This window comes from Rhopilema esculentum, chromosome 9 (genome assembly GCF_057945365.1).
Source record: "Rhopilema esculentum isolate cy_ngs chromosome 9, ASM5794536v1, whole genome shotgun sequence".
NCBI lineage: Eukaryota > Metazoa > Cnidaria > Scyphozoa > Rhizostomeae > Rhizostomatidae > Rhopilema > Rhopilema esculentum.
In genome coordinates this window covers 13,208,483-13,235,990 of record NC_142823.1, presented here as the reverse complement: position 1 = coordinate 13,235,990, position 27,508 = coordinate 13,208,483, and the positions used below count along the sequence as shown (strand labels likewise).

Here is a 27,508-nt window from a genome sequence, read left to right as displayed (position 1 = left end):
TTTGAAAACAAGATTGCTCAATTTTCTCCCCATTCTTTTCTGAATATGACCAACATATTCTAATTTTTCAATTTGTTTCCCTTGGTAGATTGGTGACACTGCCTCACTCAGATTTTTGAAGCTCTTTGAGTCACCATCTCCCAAGTATCCAACATATGATAAGCCATACTGTTGTTGTGACCGCTTGAAAATTCTTTTGACACCTTCACCTTCCATAGACCCTGCAGTTCCTTCATAATTCTTCTGGCATTTATGTGCAGTTTCATTGCCATTTGTTGTTGCTTTACATTTATTGCAATGGTTTGTCAAGGTCTCAGTGTCAATTATTTTGGAACTAAGTCCATTGACTGTTGCAACTGTCACAACACCATTCTTGCTTGCAAATCCACGCTTTTGCAAAGTTCCATCACAAGAGACAGTGACATCATCCCCTTTGGCAACTTTTACTTCTGAAGCAGCTTTGTTCTTGCTCTTGGAAGACTCTGCTTTGAATGCCTCGTGGATCCTTGCCTTGTTCTTATTCAATGGTTTGAATGAAACCGGTGGTGGAAGGTCCATATTGGCACAGAAGTTTCTTGCAGCTTCATAATGGCATCCAATTTCATACGTTGCAACCTGCAGCCTGTCATTTACTTGAAAATGCTTTGATTTTCTGGACAAATCTGAAGAATGGAGGGCTAACCTTCCACACAAAAAATAAAGCGTGGATGCTTGTCCAACCAATATTTCAGGTTGTTTTTCTGTGGTCTACCCATGTTCAGAAAACAATAAGATTTGAAATCAATTCCGATCAAGTCTGGCGAAAAAGGAAATTCGAATAACACCAACGCTTTTTCACTTTGCCAAAACAACGAGTAAACAAAGGGGCCTAGCTTGGGATGTCTTGCCATGAAGTTCGAATATGTCAGTTTGAGGAACAGTTGATAGTAAAGCCAATACACGCGATAACATAAATAGTAAAGTAGATTCACCGCGAACTCCGAAAGTAGGGAACGTATCTCCACACCACACAACAGCTTTCAAATTTTGCTGGTAGGCAAGACGCCGTTTTTGAACAATAGAATACTGATCATGTGATCATTTTTAGCCAATCAAATTTGAATATCGAACGTTTTGCATCTTTTCGACCAATGGAAAACCATAATTCTATCCTTCTCAATAGGAGACCCAATAAAGATGGTAGGCTCATTGAAAAGAGCAAGAAATTACAGTTCGAATGGTGTGTGGTTTGTGAGGGTTAGCTTGACGCCCAATAGAGGAATAAATTCTATACCAGATTCTAAGTTATAGTAAAGGGCAAATGTGTCTTTGATATCATGGTTTATTAGATTTGCTATAGAATCTATTATACAATATACAATCAAACAGATAACTGCAAGGAGGGATACTTGTGATTGTCAGGCCTTTCCTGTACTTTTGTAATCAGATCGCAGGCAATATATATCAGGCCTATTTATACCTGGAGGGTGCTCAATAAAGCCCAAAACCTTTCTAAGCCATTAATTTTCGATCTCTATCTTATACTTAATTTATTTTTGCTTTATGAAACTTCTGCAGACTTCAAGGGACTTTAAGTCATGGTACACATTACCATACAAAACCGCATGTTCCTGCCTTGTTATGTCATAAAGCTGCTTTAATTTTTCGACCATACTGTTGATATGTATTTCAGGCGATATAGTCCCAAGGTGTTTGTCTACGGATACGTTTGTTGATAAAGGGACACACTTATGTATAACGCTAGCAACTACTGGCGGCACCTCTCCTTCTGCAGCCATTCTACGAGCAGGATCTTCCATTCTCTTGGGCTGCTTCTCCAGGTCAATTGTCTAAGATATTAAAGTATGAGGTTATAACATCATAGCTACTTTTAATAATTCTGAAAAGTTATGTTAGGTAACAGAGTGATGCAAAAGCTTGACATTACAGGATATAAAAGCCAGCATAGAAACTGCAGTCTGCAGTTCAGTCCTGTTTCTTGGGTCCACAGCCATTTCGATTACTCACTGCGAAAGGATCTGCAATTCAACTGTAAATTCAACTCAAACATATTGTTATTATGTTGAAAATTTCTAAAGATTTGCGTTAATGTTACAAAATTTAAGCTGATACCTTTTTGTTCTGCTGCTTCAATTAGCAAACTTGCCAATCAACGATTTCTTTAATGTGGTGTGTAGCAGCTGCATCAAAAGAACATTTAATCGTTTGAAGATCATCATTTTCAATTTCATTCTGTAAAATTAAATCGAAGAGACATACCGTTTTTTGCTTTTTTCTTCTTCTTCTTAGTGGGTTGTTTTCCAATTTTGGCACTTGTTTTTTATCTTCAAGAAAGTATAAAATGTAATTAATAGGTAGTTGGTAATTAAATTTATTAACATTTTGCTTGCAAAAGCAATATAAAACAATAGTGATACATTGCATCTTTTAAGAGAGCACAATTTATAATTTTTTATGTATAATTTTGAAATCATGGTTCTCTGTTGCTGAAAGTGCATAACGTTTAATGAATTAATGTTTAATGGAATCCAAAAATGACATACACATAGCTGATTCTTTTTCTTTTATCAATTTTTGTTACTTTCAAAGGCATGGCTTCCTCTTCAGCTTTGATCAATTGTTTGCCTGAAGAAAAAAATTATCAAATAAATAGGAAAAAAATGGAAACAATTATGATTAGCGTAGACTTGAGAAATGCAGGTATTTTCCAGCTAAACTATGATTTTAAAACCATCAGGCCATAATGATGAAGGCTCTTTCTGACATTACAAAATCCAAGGCTGGAAAACACTCTCAAACAAACACATATCGACTCATGAACTGACTTTTATCTTATTCAGATAAAAGCTGCTATCTTTCAGGTGCATGTGCTTTACAGTTTCTTTCATCAAAAACTCACCAAGAGGGTGTTGGTTTTTCAGCTCCCTCCAAATGAATGCAGGGCATAACCTTGGCCCTCTCGTCTTTTATGTGTCTTCAACCTCCGCTTCTATTTTCTCAAGTTGATCCACGATTAATGAGACGAGTCGTGGCAGACCAAAGTTTGCACTTAAATGGACGCTGTCTTTGTTCGACCAGAAAGGTCCCAGCGATCAAAATCATCGTCTGCATCTGCAACATTTGAAGCAGATGCCTCTCTTGCCATCATATGATTGTAATGGCCGAGTCGGATGTCTGCCTCATCGAGCCACGGCAGAATCGATACTACAAGAACCTATAATGGAAAGGCACTTGAATTATCTTGATGTATGCGAGGAATTCCAAAATCGCATTAGTTGTCAAATAATAATAAATAGCTAACAGTTTTTCAACAAGATGTAGCTATGTATTAAGCCAATAAAATTCATTTTCACATTATGACAGTAATTATGATAATATTACAGCCTCCCTAGAAAGGAACATAGATATTTTTGCAATTTTGGCATGAGAACCTCCCACCCCCCCCCCCCATTCCAGCTTGTGCTAGAGTCATTCTTTAAACAAATTTTTCGAAAATTATGTCATATATCGGAAAATTTGCTTGTTTCTTGAGATTTAAGACCCCTAACGAATTTACAGTTCTGCAAAGGCGCTATTCGTTCTTTCATTGTACCTAAACGAAACTTTTGGAAATTACCCAAAACAATGTTGTTACAATGAAATGGTTTGATAATGTTTGCAAATTCTCAAGTCGGGCAGTTATTTGAGACTAGTCACAGACCTGTCAGGAAAAACTTTGTGACTGTTGCAAGCAAATGACAGAAATCATCCTTGGCTCTATCCAAAACCATGTGTTTGGCCAAATCGTTCGTACCGACCACAAATGCAACCCATTTTGAAGAACGTTTCTTTTTTATTGCTTCACCAACAGTGGCTAGTTTGATTGCAACGTGTCTGAACTGGCCTCCAGGTGCAGAATTGACGCACCAGTCATCTGGACAGTGAAGGGTCCCATCTACAACTGGTCTAAGTTGGGAGTCGGAAAAGATACAGGCGTTTTATGCTCTGAGGAGTATCAGACGAGAAAGCTTTTAGTATGTTTTATAATGTATGCTTCCTTCAAAGTCATTATTAGAAACTTTATACAGTTTTGTATGATAGTGTATAAACTGAAAGCTAAAAGATGACTTATATTTGGCCTCTGCCATTTCGGTCCACAACTGTTAACACTGTCACCGCTCAACATTGTTCTGTTTAACAGTTCTGTTCACACTTTATCTGTACGACCTTTATTCAATGGTAGAACATTATTGAAGGAGGCTATATTTCGTCAACTGAGGCAATCAAGACTTGGACTGGGAGACAATAAAAAATAAATACGGAGACAAAACTGTCCAGAATCTTTGAAGTTTTCATCATTTCTGTTCAAGAACTTGGGAATAGAAATCACTAGATGTTAACTAAACTGTAAGCAAATAACAATGCAACCAACAGGTTGTGGTAAAAAACCTATAAACGAGGTGTTATTAAAGGAACAGTTAATATATATAGTAAAGAAATACATGTAAAGAAAAGAGCAACAATAGGTAAAACAAACAGTTTGTATTCAGAGAGCAAAACATTGCTCTCTAGATTAAGGATTATCATGCAATTTCTTCAATATTTTTCTTTGTTCTTTCTTCAAAGACGGTGGTGACCATTGTAAATGGCTGCCGAATTCAGCCCAGCAATGGCTGCCACTTCTTCAAGATGGCGATAAGGAATTTGAGTTTTCAACAGCCATCTTGACAATTTGCTCGTCTAAAAATCGCTGGTCCAACATAACTGCTGTTTTTTCAGATTATACCTTTTTATTGAGGAAAATGTGTATGAGTAATATGCGTTAATCATGCTTTTTGTGTATGAAGAATAAGTACACTTCGTTTTCCTGATAAACAAACGATGACGATGACATATATATTTTACATTTGGATTTTATAAATTTTGATATATAGATTTTTTTGGTTTTTTTTATATGACATATAAAATTTGCATTAACGTCACCTGACACCTTTGCCAGCTGATCTAACGAATTTTTTTTTTGGTTGCCAAATTTAGGGTGTTCCCAAGTTCCTCAATTTAAAAGTTCTATAACAATTTTATTGATATCAGTTGGTTTCTGGGACTAAACAACTTTTAAATTTGTGTAACCTTTGATTTGCCAAAAATTATTGCCTAAAACAAAGCAGGGTCTTTCTTGGGTGGCCTGCAGAGCGTACAACTTGCAAGCTCCATCTAGCCCAGCCTGCGTAAGACTCGCAGAGGAGAAAAATGAGAGGAAAGTAGAATCTGTGGAACTGAGTGTGTTTTCTTGTTCTGCCAACTCAGCACTTTTCCTATTTCTATGGATACATAGCAACAACAGTGATCAAACAAACAGTATTCATGGCGTCTGCATTTAAGCCACTGTGTGCAATCTGTCTCTTGGAATTGACTACAAAAAAGTGGCAAAAATAATTACACTGAAGATATACTTTATCTATCATTTGGAAAGATCATAAATTATGCAAAATTCGAATCCAGATACCTTGCAAGATTGTCTTCCCTTGTTACGTCAAAGGCGTTTTACTAAAGCTGAGGCCCAAGAACTTGCAGAGAACCTAGAAAAAAGGTTTGAAGATGGCCACCAAAAAGTTGATGAAAAGAGTAGCTCTTTGCCTTTATCGCTCATTGAAGCTGCTTGGAATAAATTATTCACCAGCACCCCAAAAAGCCTGTTGTCAGCACCAAAAGTGTTTGTATTGGGTGAATCTAGTATGCCGGCTGGAAAGTCAAGAACAGCAAGGTCTTTAGACTTTTCAGGTTCCCATGAAACAACAGTCAGCGTCTCTGTAAACTGGAAGTCAAAAACCAAAACATACTGCTTGCCAAAGGATCTCGTTCCTCTTGGTAGCATGATTTGCCATGGGACATACACCCAAATTGCAAACGCTGCTTTGAGGCATGAACAAGTGAGAAAATGCCTTACAAATGAAATTATTTATCAAATTGACAAAGAGTGGCGGATGCTCTCATTAAAGGATCCAAAAGGAAGAATACTTCTCCAAGCATTCTTCCACAGACCAGCACTATTATAATGCATTCAGGCTTGATGATGAGTGTTTCAACATGCAATGTTTCTTGCTTTTTGATGGCTATAACTTTTATTTACCTTTCGTGGGATTGGTTTTTGGGCTGATTGACTGAGCATTTAATTTTGGGTCAGTATTTCCTACTTGCAAACTACACCAAAGCACTTCAAACAAAACCAATACAATCTGAAATCAGCTTTTCTATTAAGTTAGTTACATGCTCATCCCTTAAATAATTGAATTTCAAATGAATCAGACTATTTGAAAGCTGGCTTAATTATTTGGGATGGACTCCACTAACCTCCACTATTATTATAACTTGGCTTAAATTTATTCAGTACCTTTTAGGGTTTAAAGGCATTATATTTGGTTGTTTCCCACACCTACTTGCACAAGAAGTATAAGAAAGGTAGAAGGATTATAACCAATTGTATATATACCATCGTAGCACAATATACTTTTTGTTTGCTGTTTATTTGAGAATATGATATGCTTATTTTTGCGCCAATATTGTAACATCTTCTGGTTTTCTTTTACCGAGAGTGACTGTTTGAAAACTGTTTGCAGAGCTGATGACGAGAGCTGAAAATTGTATTGCTGAATCTCCAGAGCAACGCATGCAACCTTTGTGTCGTCGGTATGAGCGTCCACGTAATGAGGAAGCAGTTCAGTCTCTCTATCTCGTTTTTGCAAAAAATAATTGTAAATAACCTTTATGTAAATCAGTTATAAATGATTTTTGTTAGACATAAAAAGATTACAAGTAAATAAAACTAATTAAATATCAGGGAGTTTGAACCCTACAAAAGTAAACTCTTCCCTATTTCCTGGAGGTGGAAAATGAGGTTGAATGCAAATGCAGAGCTAGGTAGTACAACTCTAACATGCCTGCCAAGATAGTGCCAAACCCATTGAACCATTTGGCGATATGCAATGTGACAAAATTTCTCATGTCTGTGTCCTTCATAAGCATCTTCATACTGCTGTTTATAATAATGCCAGGCAGTTTCCAGGGTCCACACATTTGAACAGACAGCAGAAAACCCTGGGTGATCAGTTATGCAGGTCAAAGGGTTCCCCTTCCCTTTCCTACAACTTCAAGACGATTGGAATTGAGCAGCCGCAAATATTTTCCTTTCTGGACTTTTGAGGCTGGCAATGCCCACACAAACACCTTATAAAAAGAATGGTAAATTAATTTAGGTCATTTGAATAATTTTATGTCGCTGTTTCCCGCTATATCAATTTTTGTTGTTATATCATGTATCATTTAAACAGCATAATAGATACCCCCTATTATTAGCTGGCATCTGTTATGCTGGCTTTGTATGCGTCGCAAATTACATGTAGAATATGTTTAAAATTGGAATATTAATTTATGATAGAAATGTATTGATTAGTAGCCTTACCAGTCATCAACTTGTTGTGCCACTGAAAGGAGGTACGGTGGCTCGGAACGCAAGCATATGCCTGAGCAAGTAAATAAAGGATTCCCGTCAAATAGCAGAATTTTTTCTAACAGTAATTTTGAGTGATTTAAGGGGTTGAATGAGGTCAAAAACGACATGAATTCATATTTGTCGTTGTTTTATCGCATTTGAATGTAGGAATTTGCTATTTTCTCAAAATGAAAAAATATTTGAAGTCAACAATGTCTGTAATGTTGAGATATCAAGCTAGATCACTTCATTTCTGCTTAAAACATGCAAAATCAAAAGTTTTCTACCTAAAACAAAAAATTGACAAGACAATCGTCAAGAGACACAAGAAATCCCCAAAGTAAAACTTTTCGGGCCTACGGGCAGACTTTCACTGGCCGAAGCAAAGGCAAATGTCATACTTCCAAGGTCGTTTTTTGTAGACACGCGGAAGTGTTGCTCTTTTTTGAGAATCTTCCCGTCAAATTGCGGAACGTGTGAAAAATTCCCAATTCCAGTGCTCTTTGCTAGGGAAATGATAGGAAACCATTAAAGATTGTAAGCCCCTTGGTTTAAAGTGTTTTGCTCATGAAAGCATGGTAGTAAAAAACGAAAACGGTTGAAAATGCCATTTGGGCTTTCAAGTGAAAGACCGCCAGGATATCTCGTCAGCCCTCAGCCCGAACAGTTTTTTACAATTCTCTGAAAAATATTCACAATCCTGTCACTGTGTTATGCCGTTGATGCTTTTAGAAGACTTTAAAACAGTATTTTGCAGTGAGCTATCTGCAGATAGCACGTTATTAGTGTTGCCCGTTTTTGAGAATCCCTGCGTCAAATAGCAGAATCATGTGAAAAATTCAAAATTCCAGGACTCTTTGCTAGAAAAAAGACGAGAAACTATGAAAGATTGTAAGCCCCTTCGTTCAAATTGTTTTGCTGAAGAAAGCATGCTAGTAAATTTGTGATTAAAACAAAGAAGAAGAAATTCTGTATTGGTTTTCTGGAGAATTATTTTTAATCTCTTTTCCATAAAGAGCAAGGTAAAACAATATTTATCTATTATTATGTCTATTCAATAATATATACATTCGGTATATATGAATAGCAACTATACTATATGGATATAAGGCATTGTCATTACATTCCTTACAAACAAAACACCTGTGAATCAAAGGAAGAAAAAAAGGGGTTCAGAGGCATCTTGGCGATCGAATTCTAGGACGGTCCTAAGAGCTAAATTATCCGACATATTTTTGTTTTTGAGTATGCGAATTAACAAATAGCTGGTGGAAGCCTATTGTTTGGGAGATTTTTAGCTGCATGAAATATGGCTGCAACACCACATAAGGCATTCTTATTTGGAGGATTTACATCAGCAATATTTATTAATAATTTGTCCACCTTAATGTTAAGAAGTTTATGGGCGTATTCTTCGAGTGATACGTGACTATGGTGATATCTGACTTCATTGTTGCTGTCATATCACTGCGTATTTATAAATTCCCGACAATGACTGCAGTCTGGACAGTTGGCGGTTCCTTCTTCTGATTATATCCATTGCTGCGTCGCAGATCGCTGCTGTGACTGGGTCTCAAGAGGAAAGATTCAACTTATCGTGCTCAGTCAACTTAAGTACACCTAGCCACCTTCTTTGTAAGGAGGGGACACTACTAGGGAAGCTGTTTTCGGTTTTGTTTGACTCCTCTGAATTTCTTTTCCCTTCGTAATCTAAATCACTTTGTTAGTCCATAATCTTTACATCAAGTAAACCCTCGCTTGTCTCTACAGCGATCGGATCTTCTGTGGCCTTTCTTTGCAAAGCGTATGGTAACAGAATGAGAGACAAGTCTATCAGGGCAGACACCAGGAGACAAAAGCTCGTTTTGTAAACCTACACAAAATTCTTCATTTTCGGTTCTACTTTTCATAGTTCTCAAAGTTCGCGCAAACACATGGAGATAAAGACTGTGTTGTTGCATCTCTTTCCAGCCCCTTTCATCATTCCTGAAGTCGCCATTTCTTTCAAAAACGTTTTCTTGCTGTATGTTTGAAAGAGCACATGGGGATTCAACATTGAGGGACACTTCAACTTCTACCTGTTTCGCAAAATCTTTTTCAGCTGAACTATCTATTTGCCTCGGTGGTAGCATTGTTTTTTTCAATTTCTTTAGAAATGCCTAGTGCAGCACCTTTATTACTAAATATGACCCGTCCTAAAAAAATTTACCTGTAAACCAGTATTAGTCTCCTTTCCTTTTAAAAAATTGCGATTATGAGCCTCATTTTGCAAATCAATTATAGATTGAAATCTCTGCTCGCAAAAGACTATCTGCTCGAAAAAGAAATTTCACAGTATATTACACCATGTTTACATGTAACAGTTAGCCAGCCCCCAGACCGACCAAAATATTTTTTTAATATTTTGTTTAATGCTGCCCCCTCAGTGCCTTATGATTCCTTAATTCGACTGATTATATCAAGTTTTGATCCTTTGGTACTAATGTTTACTTTTCCCCTTAATTTTTGAACATCAGCCAATTTACTTTCAGAATTTTTTTTTAAAAAAGTCCCCACTTAGTTCTCTACAGTCTGCCTCCATTTCCCCAGATTCCCTATGAACTTTTCGATGTTAGCTGTTCCCAACACCATCGCTGTTTTTTTGAGTTTAGGCCAGTGTATGCAGACCAAAAAGACAATCTTGGTTTAATGATAAATGAATTTACTTTCCTACCAAGGAACACTTTACTTAAAATATTTGACGAGACTCCTTTCCAGAAATCTTCACAATTTACGTAGTCAGTGTTTGCGACATTTATGTCTGGTAGGTCGTCTTGATAAGATTCATACCTGAAAACAACTCTACGGTTTAAATCAGCCATAAGGATAAATCAGCCAGTTGAACTGGTATATCCTATTACTGAGCGCTTCAAAGTGAGCATAAGAATTTAATACCTTATGTTTGCCTATCTGAGATTTCAACATACCTTCTAGTATATTACTTTTAGTGCCAATGGGAACATGATTACGGGTCACTTCGTGAAGAAACCTGCAAATATCTATTTCTAAAAGGAAAGCATCATCAAAATTGTGGATATCATCCGCATATTCTTGGTATCTATAAAATCGATTACATTTTTTGCACAATTTAAAAAATGACCTTGCATTATTAAAATTTTGGCTTTGTGGGTTATTCTATAAGGCCCTGAAAGACTATAATTGGAGCTAATGCAGAAATTTTCAGCTTCAGTGAAACGGGTATTTGGGAAGGGTTTAAATTTGTCATCCAGTCAGAGAGAGAAAATGGGATCCTTTTGTACTCTTTCATATACTCTATCATTTGTATTAAGGCTTCGTCTGAGTTAGGTGGATATAGAACGGTATCAAAATCGAGACAATCATTTCCCAATTTAAGCCCCCTATTGTCATCTTCATTCATAGAAAGGTCTTTTGGATTGGGAACCTCGTCTTCCACAGGTACATACACATGTATTTTATTTTGGTGAAGATACCTGAGGGCCAAAGCCTTATGCATGCAAAAGAAATTAAGTCGACAAATACAATCAAGCCGGTGCTTTATTTTATCGAACGTTACAATTACCCTAGAACGCACTGGTAAGTCCATATACTTCCCATCAAAATTGATAGATGCAGGTAGTTGCTATCATTCCATTCAACAATGAGAGGTGTGTCTTCCCGCACTAAACATTCCTTGTGCTCAATATTTCTATAGTCTCATTTTTCAAAATTTTGAACTCTTCAGATGACCCAAGTTCACAGAGTAAGGTTTCGTCAAGTTCTACAAAGTTAGGTAAGTAGATGCGCACACTCCCTTCCCTTCATGTTAGTTCTTGCGGCTATTAACATTTCCTCCCTGCAACCCAACACCTCACAATCTACAGCTGTGTCTTGTCTGGTATTAAAAATTTTTTGCACATGAATTGTATAACCTTTCCCTCCATGACTTGACTTATGTGTACCATATATATACCCCGTTTACTGTCACAACAGATGGCTGTGTATTCTAAATCAGTTTCGTGCTTTGTTTTGCAATGTCGTTTCATATTGTTTGCTGTAATGTACTTACCACACTGATGACAAGGTTCCCGATCCAAAGCTTTTTTTCTTTGTACTTGTTTTGTCTCTATGTGGCGTTCACCGTTGGGTTCAATGGATACCTCCCTATTAAAACTATTTGTAGTTTTTATGGTTTCTTGAATGTTTATAGAGTTTTTTTAGCTGTCATAGATTTCATTTGTGTTTTCTAGCTGGAATGAGATTGTAAATGTTGCGTATGAGAAACCTCCTTTGTTGAATAGTTTTCCCACATACTAGACAATGGTAATGAGCAACTTTACTTTTTATGAGTTCTTTTTCATTGTGCAACAACTTGCATGCCAAAATAGAAAGCGAACCATATTGAACCACTCGTTGAGGTTTCAAGTGGCAGTTTTATCGTTTTCCATCGTTTTCCTAGCAAAGAGCCCTGGAATTTTGAATTTTTCATACGATTCCACTATTTTACGGAATGATTTTCAAAATAGAGCAACACTAATAATGTCCTATCTGCACATAGCCTTACTGCAAAATACTGTTTTAGAGTCTTCTAAAAGCATTAACTGCATAACACAGTGACAGGATTGTGAATATTTTTCAGAGAATGGTAAAAAACTGTTCGAGCTGAGGGCACACTTACGAGATATCCTGGCGGTCTTTCACTTGAAAGCCCAAAAGGCATTTTCAAGCGTTTTCGTTTTTACTAGCATGCTTTCTTGAGCAAAACACTTTAAACGAAGGGGCTTACAATCTTTCATGGTTTCCTTTAATTTTTTTAGCAAAGAGCACTGGAATTTGGAATTTTTCACACGATTCCGCAATTTGACGGGAAGATTCTCAAAAAAGAGCAACACTTCCCCGTGTCTACAAAAAAAGACCTTGGAAGTATGACATTTGCCTTTGCTTCGCCAAGTGAAAGTCTGCCCGTAGGCCCAAAAAGTTTTACTTTGGGGATTTCTTGTGTGTCTTGACGATTGTCTTGACAATTTTATGTTTTTAGATTGATTTTGATTTTGCAAGTTTCAAGCAGAAATGAAATGATTTAGCTTGTTATCTCAACACTCCAGACATTGTTGAACCGAATATTTTTTATTTTTTTTGATTTTGAAAAAATAGCTAATTCCTATGCATTTAAATGCGATAAAGCAACAAAAATATGAATTCATGTCATTTTTAACCTCATTCAATCCCTTAAATCACTCCCAATTGCTGTTAGATAAAATTCTGCTATTTTGTGGGAATCAAGTATTTGCTTGCTCCAGCATATGCTTGCACTCTGAGCCATGATGGTTGACTGAAAGAGGACCTTTATCGACTTGTTCTTGCGCCTTGAAATAGTGTACGGAAATGTGCCGCACACAAATCACTAAACTCTAAGATTCGCCATCTTGTCTCGTGCTCTCGAAGATCTAACTAAAAATAACTGAAACTCGGTCCCAGTTCTCTACTGTCCTAAAATGTCCACTACGAATCAACATAACGAATGATAATAATAAAGTACCGTACACAAACTCCCCTAAAATTTGAGTAAAGTAACATACCTGAGTCAAATTTTATCAAACCTTTACGGTACGCAGTTGTCCTCTTCAATCTTCTTCCAAACAAAGTCTCGTCTTCACTTCTGCATCCACCGCAGCTCTTCTCTTCTCTCTTGTTGTCACATTGGCCTTGGCATCGATTGCTCCGTTGATTGTTTCAACTGTTATCACATTGACTTTGTCATCAGTTGCTCCTTTGATTGTTTCCACTGTCTGTGACTCCTTCGCTTGACAACCAATCTCCAATGGGCAGATAGCTTGAACCGGTCGCTCTATGAGATGTCCTTTGTGTCTCAAAAGCACTCCCCTGACTACGTCGTCTCTTCCTTTCACAAGCTCTTATACTCTCGCTTTCTTCCACTGCCCTTTATTTCTTTCATCACCAACAACTAGTACTACTTCTCCGATCCGTGGCAGACATGCACTCTTCTTTCTGTTAATACGATGCACTTCCATTAAACTGTTGATATACTCTTTGTTCCAACGTGACCACACGTGCTCTCTCGCATTCTTCAATCTCTTATACATCTTGGTCACTCTTTCTTCGTCTACCTCCACATCTTCAAATGTATGTGAATCCTTCCCCCACATGATTATGTTAGGTGTTAGCACTTGCTCCTCCCCACTTTCACTTTCTACATATGTCAATGGCCTGTTATTTAAATGCCTCTCTATGTCCATGATGACTGCTTCCAGTTGTTCAAATTGCAAATGCGTTTTTCCAAGGGTTTTGTACAATGTCTTCTTTAAATCCTCAATTAATCTTTCATATATCGCCCCCCACCAGGGACTTTTCGACAAGTTGAACCTCCAAGTGATGCCTAGAGTTGCCAAATGGTCTTGCAATTTTTCACTTTTTCGTATCAATTTTATCCACTCAGCTGTTGTCTTGAAAACACTTGCGTTGTCAGAGACTATGACCTCTGGTCTCATTTTCCTTGTAATGAACGCATTTAACTTCCTCTGAAATTCTTCAGCAGTTTGTGACCTTGTTACCTCTAAATGAACTGCTCTCATCACAGCACAAGTGAAAATAATCACGTAAACTTTGATCTCTCCTTTGCTTGTACTCCCCCTGCACTTGAGAGGCCCGGCAAAGTCAACACCTGTGTTCTGGAATGGCAGGCTCTGAACTGTACGAAACATTGGGAGCGCAGCTGTTGCTGGTGCTTCAAATGGTTTTGCAGAAAATACTTTGCACACATTGCAATTCCTGATTTCTCTCTTGACCAATGTTCTCATCTTTGGTATCCACCATGTCTCTCTCAGTGCTCCCATTGTATTTGCTACTCCCATATGCATAACTTTCCCGTGTGTGTCGAATCAGTTTCTCAGTAAAGAGACTCTTCTCCAAATAGATTGGTTGATACCCTTGAATCCTTCCCTGGCATCGAAGCATACCTGTTTTCTCGTCTCTTATCAATTTCCATCCAGGTGTTTCTTTCATCTCTATAATGTATCTTTGTTCTCTTACTACCCAATGATCTCTTGCACTCATAATTTCCTCTGTGGTCAGAGGTCCTCTTGTTACCTTCTCCTTTCTCTTCTTGGCAAGACAATTTTTGATAAATCTCAAACACCATGATGTGGTTCTAAGTGTTCTCCAATAGCTTTGACGCTCTAAAAGCTTATCCCATTCATCACTCTCTGTCTCGTTTGTGAATAAGATTGCCTCTTTAATTGGTCTTTGTTCTTCCAAGTTTCTTGTTGAACTCTTCAGCACTGGTTGTTCTGGCCATTCTTCTTCATTTAGCAGCCAGTCTGGCCCTTCAAACCACTTCTTTTCTACCATTTTCTCTATGTTCGCACCCCGACTGCCTAGGTCTGCTAAATTTTCACTTGATGGGCAGTATTTCCACTCTATTCCAATTTCATTCCCTATCTCTGTAATCTTTCTCACCCTGTTCGCTACAAATGCTTCCCATTGTTTCCCTGGATTGTTTATCCAAAATAAGGCCACCATACTATCCATCCACACATTGATTGATGTTATTGGCCAATTCTTCAATGCTTTGCAAATGTTCTTGGCCATGTTTGCTGCCATTTGCCCCCCAACCAACTCAAGTCTGGCTATCGAAGTGTTTCTCTTTGAAATTCTTGACTTTGAAGTGAGTAAGCCCTTTACTTTGCTTGATCCTTGTTCCACTACTGCAATTATCACAGCACAGCATGCCTTTTCACTTGCATCTGCAAATATGTGTAAATTCACTGCATCAATTGCTCTTATTTCTCTTACTAAAGTTCTTGGTATCTTTAATTCTCTCAGCTGTCTCATCCATCTCAAATAATCTTTCATAAGGGGTTCAGAAACTTCAGCATCCCCTCCCTTGTTCTCATCACAGGCCTCCCTGAAGATTCTCTTTCCTTCTACTAGGGTTGGTGAAATGATTCCCAAGGGGTCATAAATTCTGGCTAATTGACTCAATACAGTGTTCTTTGAGACCTTATCCTCTTCCCCTTTGTTTATGGGTACCATCAAAATATCTTCTTCCTTGTTCCAAACATGCCCCAAAATCTTGCTTGGATTCTCCATATTTTCACTTTCTAGGCTTTCTATGTTGGATTCCCATTTATGAATTTGAAACTTTGCATCCTCTAGTATTTCAGATGCCTCTCCTTTAAATCTTTGAAGCTCTTCAATGCTCATTCCTGTACACATCAGATTGTCTACATATGTATTTTCTTTGAGCATTTCTAGGGTACTGGCTAGCTCTGTGTTAGTAAATTTCTCATAATGGTGCTGCAAGGTTCCCCCCAACATAAATGGGCTGGCTTCCCCCCCAAAAGGGACCCTTAGAAATCTTAGGTGTTCTTCCTTCCCACTCAGTGTGAATAAGAATCTGAATGCATCTCTATCCTCTGATTTAATTCCAATTTGTAAAAATGCCTTTTGTATGTCTCCTAGCAGCAGATATGGTGTCATTCTTGCTCTGACCATAATGTCCCAAATATTTGGCTGCAACGCAGGTCCCTTGTACATGCAATCATTGATGCTGTTTGTTGTTGGCGTTGGGTGTGCACTAGCATCAAATACCATTCTCACCTTTGTGGTAGCAGCGCTCTCTCTTACAACTGGTTTGTGAGGCATGTAAAATATTCTTGTTCCAGATGGTTCACTTGGAACTCTCTCCACAACTCCCTCTCTTAACTGATTCTCAACAATTTCTGTGTATTCTTTCTGCAGTTTTTTATCATGCCTCAGTTTGCGCTCAACATTTTTCAATCTCTTTCTGCTCTGCATCTCATTTGTTTCTGCCAAATTGCTTCCTGGTATCCATGGAACATTAACTTCATACCTTCCATCATTTTGTCTGGAAATGTTCTCTTTGAACTCTTTGTAAACATCTAATTGGTCATCTTCTCCCCTGTCTTCAACCCCAAGTATGTCAAGGCTGTATAATCTCTCATATTCATTTCCAAGCTCTCTGGTGAACATGCAATTTGTGCTAGAAAATTCTCCTCCATGAATAATCCAACCAAATGATGTGCCTTCTACAATTGGTTCATCATCATTCCCCTTGAAAACTGTCTCTGTTCTCAGTTTGCTGTATGTTTTGTCTCCAATAATCATGTGAATTTTATGTTCCCCTGATGCTGTTATGTAGAATTCTTTGTCTTTGGTGTGTCTAAACTGCTGTTTCAATTTCCTTAAATCTGGCCTTTTGACTGTTGTGAAATCATGCATTCCTACCCCTGCAACCTCAATATGTTCTCTGGCTTTCTTGTCTAATGATTCTATGGTCATCTGAAAGATTGGCATGGCTTTTCTTGCTGTTCCATTGATAGTTGTTACATCTTTTGTTTCATATCTCTCAGGTTTTGATTTGAGCATCATTAACGCATCCTTAGAAATGAAATTCCTTCCTGAACCTGTGTCAAGGAATGCCCAAATAACCTTTCCATCAATTCTTACAGGCAAAATTGGTGGGAGTGTTTCCTCCACAGAAGGTGTGAATCCTGTTAAAATTGAACCTTTTTCACTTTCACCTTTCTGCTTTTCACATAGGCTGCTGTGGTGTTTAGCCTTACAAAAGTAGCACCCCCTACTTAGACACTTATCCCCCCTGTGTCCTTTTTTCCCACAGTTGAAGCATAGCTTATTTTCTCTGAAGAAGCTCCTCCTACTCTCTATAGTTTCCTGTGTTTTGCACTTATCACTCCAATGATCTTGATCACAATAAATACATTTTCTTGAGTGTTTCTCCTTTGTTTCACCTGTATACCAGTGTTTTTCTCTTTTTTCCACTGGCTTTCCTATTTCCTCTGTTTTGTTTCTTTTCAACCACTTCTGCTAATTATCAATAAGCTTTGACATCCCCCAGCTTTCCCAATCATCATCCAGCCTTACCAAATCAGACTTGACATTTGGCAGCTTGTTTAATGTTGTCATCACAAATCCTCTCAACATGTTTTCTTCATCAAGTGTCAGCAGGGCATCATAATTCTTTGCGAGCTTGTCATAAAATTCTTGAATTTTCTCATAATTTACTCCCTTTATGGTAGGTAGATTTACAATTTCATCAATGTGTGTGTTTATCACAGCATTCCTTTGCCCATATTCCTTGTTGAGCCTTTCCCAGGCAGTTTCAAGCCCAACTTTTCCTGGTTTCAGATTTGCAATTTTATCCCTTACTCTGGGATTCACCATCTCTAACAAATATCCAAATTTAACTTCATCACTAAACCCCTTACTTAAAACTTGACTTGTGAACATGTTTTCAAATCTTATCCAGTCAGCTATTGTGCCTTTAAATGGTGTGACTCTCAGCTCTGGCAGTTTTGAAAAGGTTGCCTTAGCCCCACATTCCATTTCTAGCTTTTTCTCTGCAAGTTTAATTTCAGCATGCATTCTTTCCTCCCATAAAGACTTCTCTTGTAAGTATCTCTCCCTTCTCATTTTCTCTTCATGGTCTGCTAATTGCTTTTGTCTTTCTAGCATTCTCTTATCTTCCCTTAGCTGCTCAATTTGCTTCCTTTCAAATTCCCTTCTCAGACCTTCCTCTCTTGTTTGAGTTTCTATTTGTGTTAAAGCTCTCAACATTTTCTCATTTTGCTCTAACATTCCTGTATATTTATCTTTCACATCCTTTTTCCACTGCCTAACTGACCTAGATGATTCCCCTTGTTCTAATTTCATCTCTTCAATTCTCCCTGTCAAATCAATTATCTTATTGTGGATTACCTTCACCCTATTTGTTGCTATCTCCATTTCTACTGTGTCTCCAATTTCTATGAGCTCATCTGTCTGCTCTGTATAATAATTCAACTTCGCTATTTCCTTCTCGATATCAATCTCTCGGCCTAAATTTTGCCCATCTCCTGTTGCTGTTTCTGTTGATGGATTTGCCATGATTCTCCCGGTATGTGTCCTGGCAGGGTCGCCACGTATGTACGGAAATGTGCCGCACACAAATCGCTAAACTCTAAGATTCGCCATCTTGTCTTGTGCTCTCGAAGATCTAACTAAAAATAACTGAAACTCGGTCCCAGTTCTCTACTGTCCTAAAATGTCCACTACTAATCAACATAACGAATGATAATAATAAAGTACCGTACAATAGGTCCTTCCCTTCCTGGCTGTGGTCATGGCTCAAACATATACAGTACAATCTCCGCAGCATCATCGCCCCTTTCAGCCTCTTCGTCCACTTCAAATTCTAAAAATGCATCACTGCTACTTCCCTCGCAGCTCTCCTCCTCACTGATAAATCCTTGCTGTATATTTCACTCATTTATGTTCAATCTACGATGTACTCCCTATGTTTCCAACAACGAGTTCATCCTGTGCTGTCACGACTCAAATAACACAATGACTGCCAGAATTTGATTCAAAATATAAAGCAGGAATTACCAGAAGATTCTTTTGAAAAATTGTTCTGAGAACAGCAACAGAAAGCTTTCCAGAGCGATCCAACGGGTACAAGATGGCACCCAATGGTGATCCGCTTTGCACTGCACATCCATTTGCGGTCCCTCTCTGCCTACAAAGCTCTCAAGGAAAGTAGTTTCATCAAGCTTCCATCAGAAAGGACTTTACATGATTACTCCAATGTCTTCCATCCTAGTCCAGGTTTCAAGAAAGAAACTTTTGAAGATTTGAAGCACCAAGCATCTAACTCCAGGGAATCGGAAAATATGTGGTTCTGGCATTTGATGAGGTATCAATTAAGGATGATCTTATCTTTGATAAGCACACTGGTGAATTAATTGGATTTGTGAAGATGGGAAACGATCTGAATGTTCTTTTTGGTGAAGGTGCAAGTAATACTGATTTCACTTCATCTATTGCATCACATGCTCTGAATTCAATGGTAGTAGGTCTTGCGTCAAGACTTAAATTTAGCATTGGCTATTTGGTACCCGCTCTCTTACTGCGTACATGCTATAGCCTCTATTGTGGAAGTCCATTGGATTCTGTGAAACCTATGCTGAATTGAAAGTTATTTGTGTTGTCTCTGACAAGACAAGTGTTAATCAAAAGCTCTATAGGATGCATTCAACACCTGGTCATATTGTCTATCGTGAAATATATTTATTTTCTATCTGCTCGCAAATATATTTCTTTTCTATCTGGAACAATCTTGCTTCATCTGGTTTTTAGAAAAGTAGACTGTTGTGGAACCAGAAGGAAATTATATGGAAACATATTGTTGATATTTACAAAGCTGATAGAATATCACTTGTTGGAAAATTGCCAAAGTTGTCAAATGAGCACATAAACTTGAACTCTTACTCAAAAATGAGGGTGAATCTTGCTGCACAGGTGATGAGTGAGACAGTTGCTAAGGTGATGAGCAATTATGGTCCAGATTCTGCATCTGAGACAGTCAAGTTTATATTCATGATTGACAGATTTTTTAATTGCTGCAATCTATCTTTGTATGCCCTTGGATTTCAAGAGAACAAACTCGGAGTGCAACGCAGCATTGCTACCTCAGGGTCAAAACCAAAATACCAAAAGGGTAAAAAGGCCTGCTGAAAAGATCACAATTACCCCTAGCCCATTAAAGAATCGAAAAACAAAAAAAATCTGAAGTTTAATTAACTTGGTGCAGTAGCATCAAGCTTTCTATTGTATTACCTATTGGCTAAGACTTAGTATAATTCTTGTGCAACTTAAGAATTCTTAGGAATACTATCACTTTGTTAAAAAATTTGCCAAACAACACAATATACATAATCTGTTGAGCTAAGGAAGAACTACTGTATACTGTAGAGACCCTTTTAGACGGCAGAAGAATCAGTTTTACAATTTGCAAACTACCCAGGCCTTAGTATTAATTGACAGAACTGATTGATTATAAAGCAAGGATAAATATTGTAGATTTACTCTAGGCTTTCAGGTCTGTGACCAAAGGGTTTAAGGAGGGCTGTTTTCCAATTGATCGAAAGAAAACTTTACTTGGCTTTATGGCTAGTTTAAAAATAGTTAACTGTATTTCAGTTTTATTTCACCTCTTTTGTATCATAACTGGTGATTTGCTTTTCAGTCAGATGCAGAAGAAAATATTTAGCAGATTGGCTGTGTTACTCTTCTACCAAATATCCAAATTTTGAACAAGGCAAATTCGATCTACTTCAGGTGTGGACACCCCGTCTGGTACACTTTTCAATAAGACAAATTTTTCCCACTTTTTCCCCATTTTATCATATTTAATGGATGGTCTTTTAGATATTTTGTTGAAAGGGAATCTAAGCAAATAAAAAACCCTTGATAAAAATAGCTGTGCAAAGACAATATAGGCTCAGGCACCGCAGAGGGGCTAAAACCGTATAAAAAGAGGATTTTCTGGTAGTTTGCTACTTAATTTTTCACATTTCAGGCTAAAGCCCCCCCCCTCAGCCCCCTGCTCCACGGTGCATGAGGCTATAACATGTGCAGCACCATATCTGGGTAACTGATCTTCAGGAAATAACAATATCTGATTAAGGGTAGAATTTGACCATAAATGGTTTTAGCCAGATTTAAATGCTCGATTTCCCTTTAAGTCGCATTTTAGAAGCTCTTGAAGTGGAATTCATATTCTCTTTTTGTATAAAGATGTTGTACAGTTCTCAAGACTTGCTTTGCTTTTCTTTGTCATGGATTTTGTTGATGCGTCTGATTTTTTTTGCATATCTCCTCAAGTCCAAATGACCTTATTTTAATGTACAAGTCAATGCAGCTTTTTAATAGTTCACATTTGTGCTCATCAGTTTCTGCTACAGATTCTGTCATTGAAAAAATTGATCAGAGATTGAGGTACCTTCAAAACCTTGGGTCACAATTTCTTCCTTGTTGATAGACTTTGAAATGTTGGAAGGACGACCACGGAAGATGCTCTCCACTTTTAAAAATATTTCAACAAATTGCTTCTTGGGATACACGAGGCCTCCCCTGCTAAGAGTTTCATTCAATTTGTTATTACTGTTGATCTAAACAGCACCAGCCACTTTTTTGCATTCTTTGCATTGTATCAATTTGCTTTTGCAAAAATGGATGGACTTCGGCTTTTCTTTTTCGTTTAAGATAAAAACATTTTGTGATAAGTTTCTTTAGAATGCTCTCACATATATACGTGACAGTGTGTTTTTCATGAGCGCTGATTTCTGTGATAGTATCATTTGGTTTTCTATCAGTAAACAATCTTTTTGTAATGGTCTGCTAGAGTGTGAATAAAAAAAACAGCAAACATCTTTGGTGATGTAGAAAAAGTTCTGAACAGATTCAGTAAAGGCTTCATCTTTCCATATTTGATCAAATTTGCTCACGTGGTTCTTTGGTCTTTGGGTAAAAAGCTGAGGTGGTAGCCATACCCTTCCAAGTTTCAAAAAATTTTGATTTAATAAGTTCCTGTCGAGGGTCTTGAGTTTTTGTATATCACTTTGGTACATGTGATAAATCATCTCATCAGCCTTCATACTACAAATAGTCTCCTTAATCAAAGATTCAATTTCGTTGAAAATTGGCATCTGTATCCCATTCTTTGATTGTTTTGTTTTCTGCTGCTTTGGCATCGAATTTTTGCTCTCTCCTCCTCGTGTCTTGTCAGACAAGGGTCGCTCCAAAGCAACTTCACTGCCATTTTCACTACAGAACGCAATTGAAATCTCCTCAAAGTAAAAGAAAATGAGAATTTTTACATGGAAAATAAGATGACAAGCCAAAAAGGACTTGTCAAATAAGAGTTAGCTTGAATTCTGGACTGGATATTTTGGCAAAACAGTTGTACTCTCTGAAGATATTCTTGGATTATTCTTATCTTTTTATACCTTTGCTGCCCCTGTTTCTGTCTGCTATTTCTGCCCTTTCTGCATCTCCAACTTGCTTCCTTTCATGAGTAAGAATTTGAATCTTTCTTTTCTTTGCTGCCTCAAAGGGATTACGCAAAGCACCCACAGCCTCATAAGGTATGTATTTACCAGCTTTAACAAGAGATAAGTTTTGTTGCTCATTGTGCTTCTTTTGAAAGTTGTAATTGAACTGTGATCCACATACTCTTCCTACCTAGACTCTCAATATTTTGAAGTTTTATTCTCAAGTTTTATTAAAAATGTCATGTTGACTTAACACAATGTTATGAACTATGGCCAAGTCACTGAAATGTTGTAACAAAGGTAACTATTTGTGGCATGCCTAACCACACAGCATGGGTCAGAAAACTATTGTTTGTTTATATTGACCGTAGGATCCCATGTTTTAATGTGCATGCTGCTTGTTTAGAAAAAGGTTCTTTAATCAAAAGCGATCTCATTTTATCCTGTTAGTTAATGATTGAAATATTGCACCATTATGTTGCATCATTATAGAGATTTCACTATGTGATTTATGACGGTAGAAATGTCAATAAAAAGTTTTTTAAAGAAAACCGGAATAAAAAATACCAGAAATTGGGGGTTTTATGGTATTTTTGTCGAATGTTGGACTCAAGGGGGGGGGCAACTGGGCAGACTTGAATTTTTGCCTTTCAGGATAAATCCCCTGCGCACTTCAACTGTGGTTGTGGCTGTGCAATTTCTATTAAAATTATTCATCCAGCTAAGCAGGATTCTTCCTCAACTGTAAAATTTATCTTGTATGTACTTAGGAATTCACGCTTTCAATGAAATTTGAATTTGGAGACCCGCAAAATTGCAGATCGTCTAGATCGTCATTACTTTTTGCTTGTGTATTCTTGATGTAATCCTGGAAGTTACATTTAAATATAATTTAATCTTTCTTTGCAGCTTTTTCACGCGTGATTAAAAGGACTTTTACAACAGATATATCTACAAGTGTAAAAAAAAGAGACAAAAGTGGACATGAGAAAACTGTGCTGGCATTTTGTTTATCATGCTACAAACCTGCTACAAATTTTTTACTGTTTCAGGTTCTGTAATGAGATTGTCAAAAGGGCATAAAACTGGAACTTTGTCATTGGGTCTGCATCTTGAAGTTCAAACATATAAATAAGCTTCTGATGGAAGGACACTGTGACAAGTGGTATCACCAGAAAGCAAAATTATTAGACCATGTTGCCTCTGAAACACACACAAAAGCAACACTCGGTGCAAGGTCAGTTGACAAAAAAATGAAGCAAGAAACTCTTGTTGTGAAAATTCTGCTAAGAACATCTGTTGGAGTTGTCAAAACCAAATCTGCTGCTATACAGTTTGAATCAAGAGTAGCCGAACTTTATGCAGGAGGAGCATATGTGGGTGATTATAGGCATTCCTGAAAATCATTTCCAGACATGATATATGTGGCATGTGCATATATTGATGAAAAAACATGTGCATATATGATTATTTGTCTTCTCCACTTCCTAACACAGGATCAAGACCCCATTTTTATTTCACAGCTGACAAATCAACAAAGCATAGTATCAAGCATGGTTGCGTTTTATTCGAATGCAAGGCCAAAAAAAAGAACATGCCTCAATTTTTTTCCAAAAATCAATTTTTTTCCAAATATTAACAAAAGAGAAGCCCAGCTCTTCGCTCTAGATACTCACTGGTAAACAACAATCTTTGCAAGCCACCTTAGATCCTCTTTTGTGCAAATGGGCGGGCAATGCTGCTTGTAATATTTCTTATTAGCTTTTTTCCAAATATGTGGAAATTTTGAAGATGAATGCCATATTTGACAAATAAACTGATTGCAACAAATCTGGATCTTCCTCCATTGGACAACTGGATAAATATGCTTAAGCATATGTGCAATATTCATTTTGATTGTAAGCATGCTCTAGAAAGTCTAGAAAGAGCACTGATTATGATTTTGCAACTGTACAGGAAATGGTGCTAGACAAAAACCTTTTGAAGAGCTTCTAGTACTACTCTAATTTTAGGTATGTATCTATATATATATACAAAAAATATAAATTTTAATCATCCACCCTGCCATTTGGATTCAAAATTACTAGACTAAAGGAAATGGGGGCTAGATGATTTAAATTTGCAAATATTTTACATAGATTGCTTTTTAAATTCAAATAATACTGGAACTTTGTCATTGGGTCTGCAGCTTGAAGTTATAATATATAATTCAAGAAGCCGTCTGACCTCGCTTTATTCATTAAATTGTATTGTAAAGTTCTTGGAATTTTTGTGCCAATTTTTAAGATTTTAATGCTAATTATGTATCAATTTTGGTTCATTGTACAATTTTAAGAATGTTTATCTCAAATTTTCATTTGAATCTCAAAGGCACACAGGAGAGTTGGAAGTCTTCCACAATCATCTCCTGATGTTTATACTAAAGAGAATCTTTCTCAAGTAGGCGATTGTTGCAAATATATTTCAAAGTAGATCTTGCCACTTTTTGGTACATGCAGCTTTATCTGGAGTGTAAATCATTGATTGATTGTATACATTTTTTTTTATTAGCATATCTTTAAAGGAGAATGGCGGAATATTCTTGTTTTTTTACAGGTAGTGGTACTTGTCGTGCTTAACACGATCGTGATGTTATTTTTGGTATTTCTATGATATTTTTCGAGGAATTGAGCTTATTGTTCAAATTTCCTCTGAGGGAAAATTATCGTTTTCCGTCGTTTCCGAGAATCCATCTGGCCATTGTGATGTCATATGTGATCACTGGTTTTCATGAACGCAATGTTGGCCTATATAATCCGCATAAATTGCGAGTAGGAATCAGTTGCAAATTTCAGAAAAATGGTACACTGCAATGCGTATAACTGTTTGGAGGACAGTAGGAAGACGTCTGACAAGGTAAATGCCTCTTCTTGTACCCAATCAGAAAGAAGAATAACGATTTTAGTTTTCCGAAAGACCCGGTGTATCGTCGATTGTGGGTTCAAAATATGCGCCTGGAAAACGTTGTTGTTAAAGATCATTCAAGGCTTTGCGAGAAACATTTCGCAGATGACCAATTTGAGGTAAGCCGACATGTTATAGAGTCTCTTGGTTTGGCTGGTAAAAAACAAATCAAACTGAAAAAAGATGCTGTTCCAACGATATTTGATCGAGGGTCGCCGAAATCGAGTGGTCAAGTCAAAGGAAAAAAAACATTCAAGAGAAAGAATATTGTCCTTCAGTCAAAGCTTCAGCCTGAGTTTGTTTGTAATGTCAGTCCCAAGAAGCGTAGCCCAAAGAAAAGATATGGGGCCTATACAAAACGTCAGAGATTAAAGGTAAATCAACTTTGTTTTATTAATTTTCATGGCTGTTGTAATGCTACGTATGGTCTGTACCATGCATGTGTAAAAAATTGCAAAAACAACAACAGAATGCTTCTTGCCAATCCATCATTAGTGTTTCATGAAAATTTGAGCTGTTTACATGAGAAATGCACCGTTGTTTAATTTTAGTTATTTTACCTGACGTGTCAGTGTCAAATGAAACGATACTCTTCCAGAGGCCTTGTGAGTTGATGTGAGAAAATATCATTCAAATAATAAATAGAAGCAATCTGGTGCAAAGGAGTTTCTTTTTAAGCACGTTTTCAGTTTATAAAATCGGGTTTTACATGTTATTACATTGTTTGTTTTTTCAAAATAATAATCTGCCTATTTTGAACAAGCAAGCTAATTTTTCCAAAGTTGGTATCTGATATGTTACAAACAACCACAGTCAATCGCTTAGTCAATCTTATGGAACAAAGTAACTGCCTATGCACAAGTTGGATCACAAATTTCAGAGAGTGAAATCGGTATTGACAGACAGATGTGTGATTCATCCACCCAATTACAGTCATTTCAAACCAGCTCTACCCTGCAACTAATCCGAGCACACAGACCCTGGTTTATTGGCAATTTAAAGGAACCAAAACAAATACTAGATCATGGTCAAAAGGTAAAACATAAATTTGAAATTATCTGAAATATCTTTTTTCTTATTGAAGGCTGTTTTTGAATACTTTTGGGGTCTTGGAAAATATTGAGAATAGAATTTGATCTACAGGCTAACAGAAAGCAGCAAAAATATCCAAAAATATCAAATGCTCTTAGTAAGTAGAACTGTATAAAGTGACCATTTTTAGAAACTTCAGCTACAATCAAAATTCTCTAGGTTTGATTCTAGGTACCCAGACAGAGTACAGGACAAGAGATGCATACATTCAGGTGAATGACAGCTTCCTGTCAGAGCTGCTACCAGTTTCTCAAGCTGTATCTGCTTTAAGTACCAATTTGAATCCAGAAGCAAGCCCTGAGAGAATGTCATCTTCAGATAGCAATGAGTGGGTACCAAATGAATCTTCAGCATCAGAAGAGGAAGAATATGTTGCCTCTATAAATACTACGCCAGTTGGATGGAATGAGCGAAAATTTCTAGTTTTTGAGTCATGCCTAATGCAGTTGTTTGCTATTTGTAGTTTGTGTCTTGCACCTGTTATTTCAATCAGAAAACGTTTATTTGGGTCCATGTTGCAAATTCATGGAGAGTGCCTAAATGGGCATGAAACAAAATGGATGTCTCAACCGCTTCATAATCAGATGGCTTTGGGTAATTTGTTTATTGCTGCTTTATGTCTCTTTTTGGGATCCCAGTGTTCCAAGCTGCTCTGTTTTTTTCCACCACCTAAACATGCCATCAATTGCAATCCGTACATACAGTGACATACAACGTGCCTACTTGATACCAACAGTAAATGCAGTATGGGCAAAGTGTCAACAAGAACTGTTTATGGCTAGGAAAAACATGCAACTTGTACTCGGAGGGGATGCAAGGATGGACTCTCCAGGACACTCCGCAAAATATGGGTCCTATTCTCTAATGGACCTTGGCACCAATAAGGTCATTGATTTGCAATTAGTTCAGGTAACTATACCTGTTAATTATATGAATACTTACTGTTAATTATTTTCAAAATTATAGGAAATGTCCAAAAGCAAGAGCAACATTCTTAATAAGCCTTGTTTCAAAGGCGTTATTATGTCATTATTATGCAATGTTCAATCTTACATCAAAATTTCAATATTGTTTTTCCATTTGCAATGGGCCAATACCAGCATAAGAAACTAAATGTAGAAAAATCTATCTTTTA

At 37.2% G+C, this 27,508-nt stretch overlaps 2 protein-coding genes and 1 pseudogene across 9 annotated transcripts in view; 1 reads left to right on the top strand and 2 right to left on the bottom strand.

The window, feature by feature from the left end:
• Positions 1 to 12,586: 12,586 nt before the first annotated feature.
• LOC148959754 (uncharacterized) lies at positions 12,587 to 14,199 on the bottom strand (annotated as a pseudogene).
• Position 14,200: 1 nt separating this feature from the next.
• Positions 14,201 to 16,876, bottom strand: LOC148959753 (uncharacterized). The gene has a single exon (XM_089109962.1). The coding sequence runs from the start codon at positions 16,874 to 16,876 to the stop codon at positions 14,213 to 14,215; it is 2,664 nt and encodes an 887-aa protein (XP_088966088.1). The 3' UTR covers positions 14,201 to 14,212.
• A 1,877-nt stretch (positions 16,877 to 18,753) lies between these two features.
• Positions 18,754 to 27,508, top strand: part of LOC135693741 (uncharacterized) — a 42,783-nt gene continuing 34,028 nt past the window's right edge. For 4 of the 8 annotated variants that reach the window (XR_016144004.1, XR_016144003.1, XM_089109976.1 and 1 more), the window contains exon 1: positions 18,754 to 27,282. Coding sequence is in view for 6 of the 8 variants with exons in the window: in XM_089109976.1 (XP_088966102.1) it covers positions 26,914 to 27,282 (369 nt within the window). In the remaining 2 variants the exon portion in view is untranslated. The remainder of the gene's footprint in view (positions 27,283 to 27,508) is intronic. The other 4 variants (XM_089109974.1, XM_089109975.1, XM_089109973.1 and 1 more) reach the window with 4 other exon arrangements.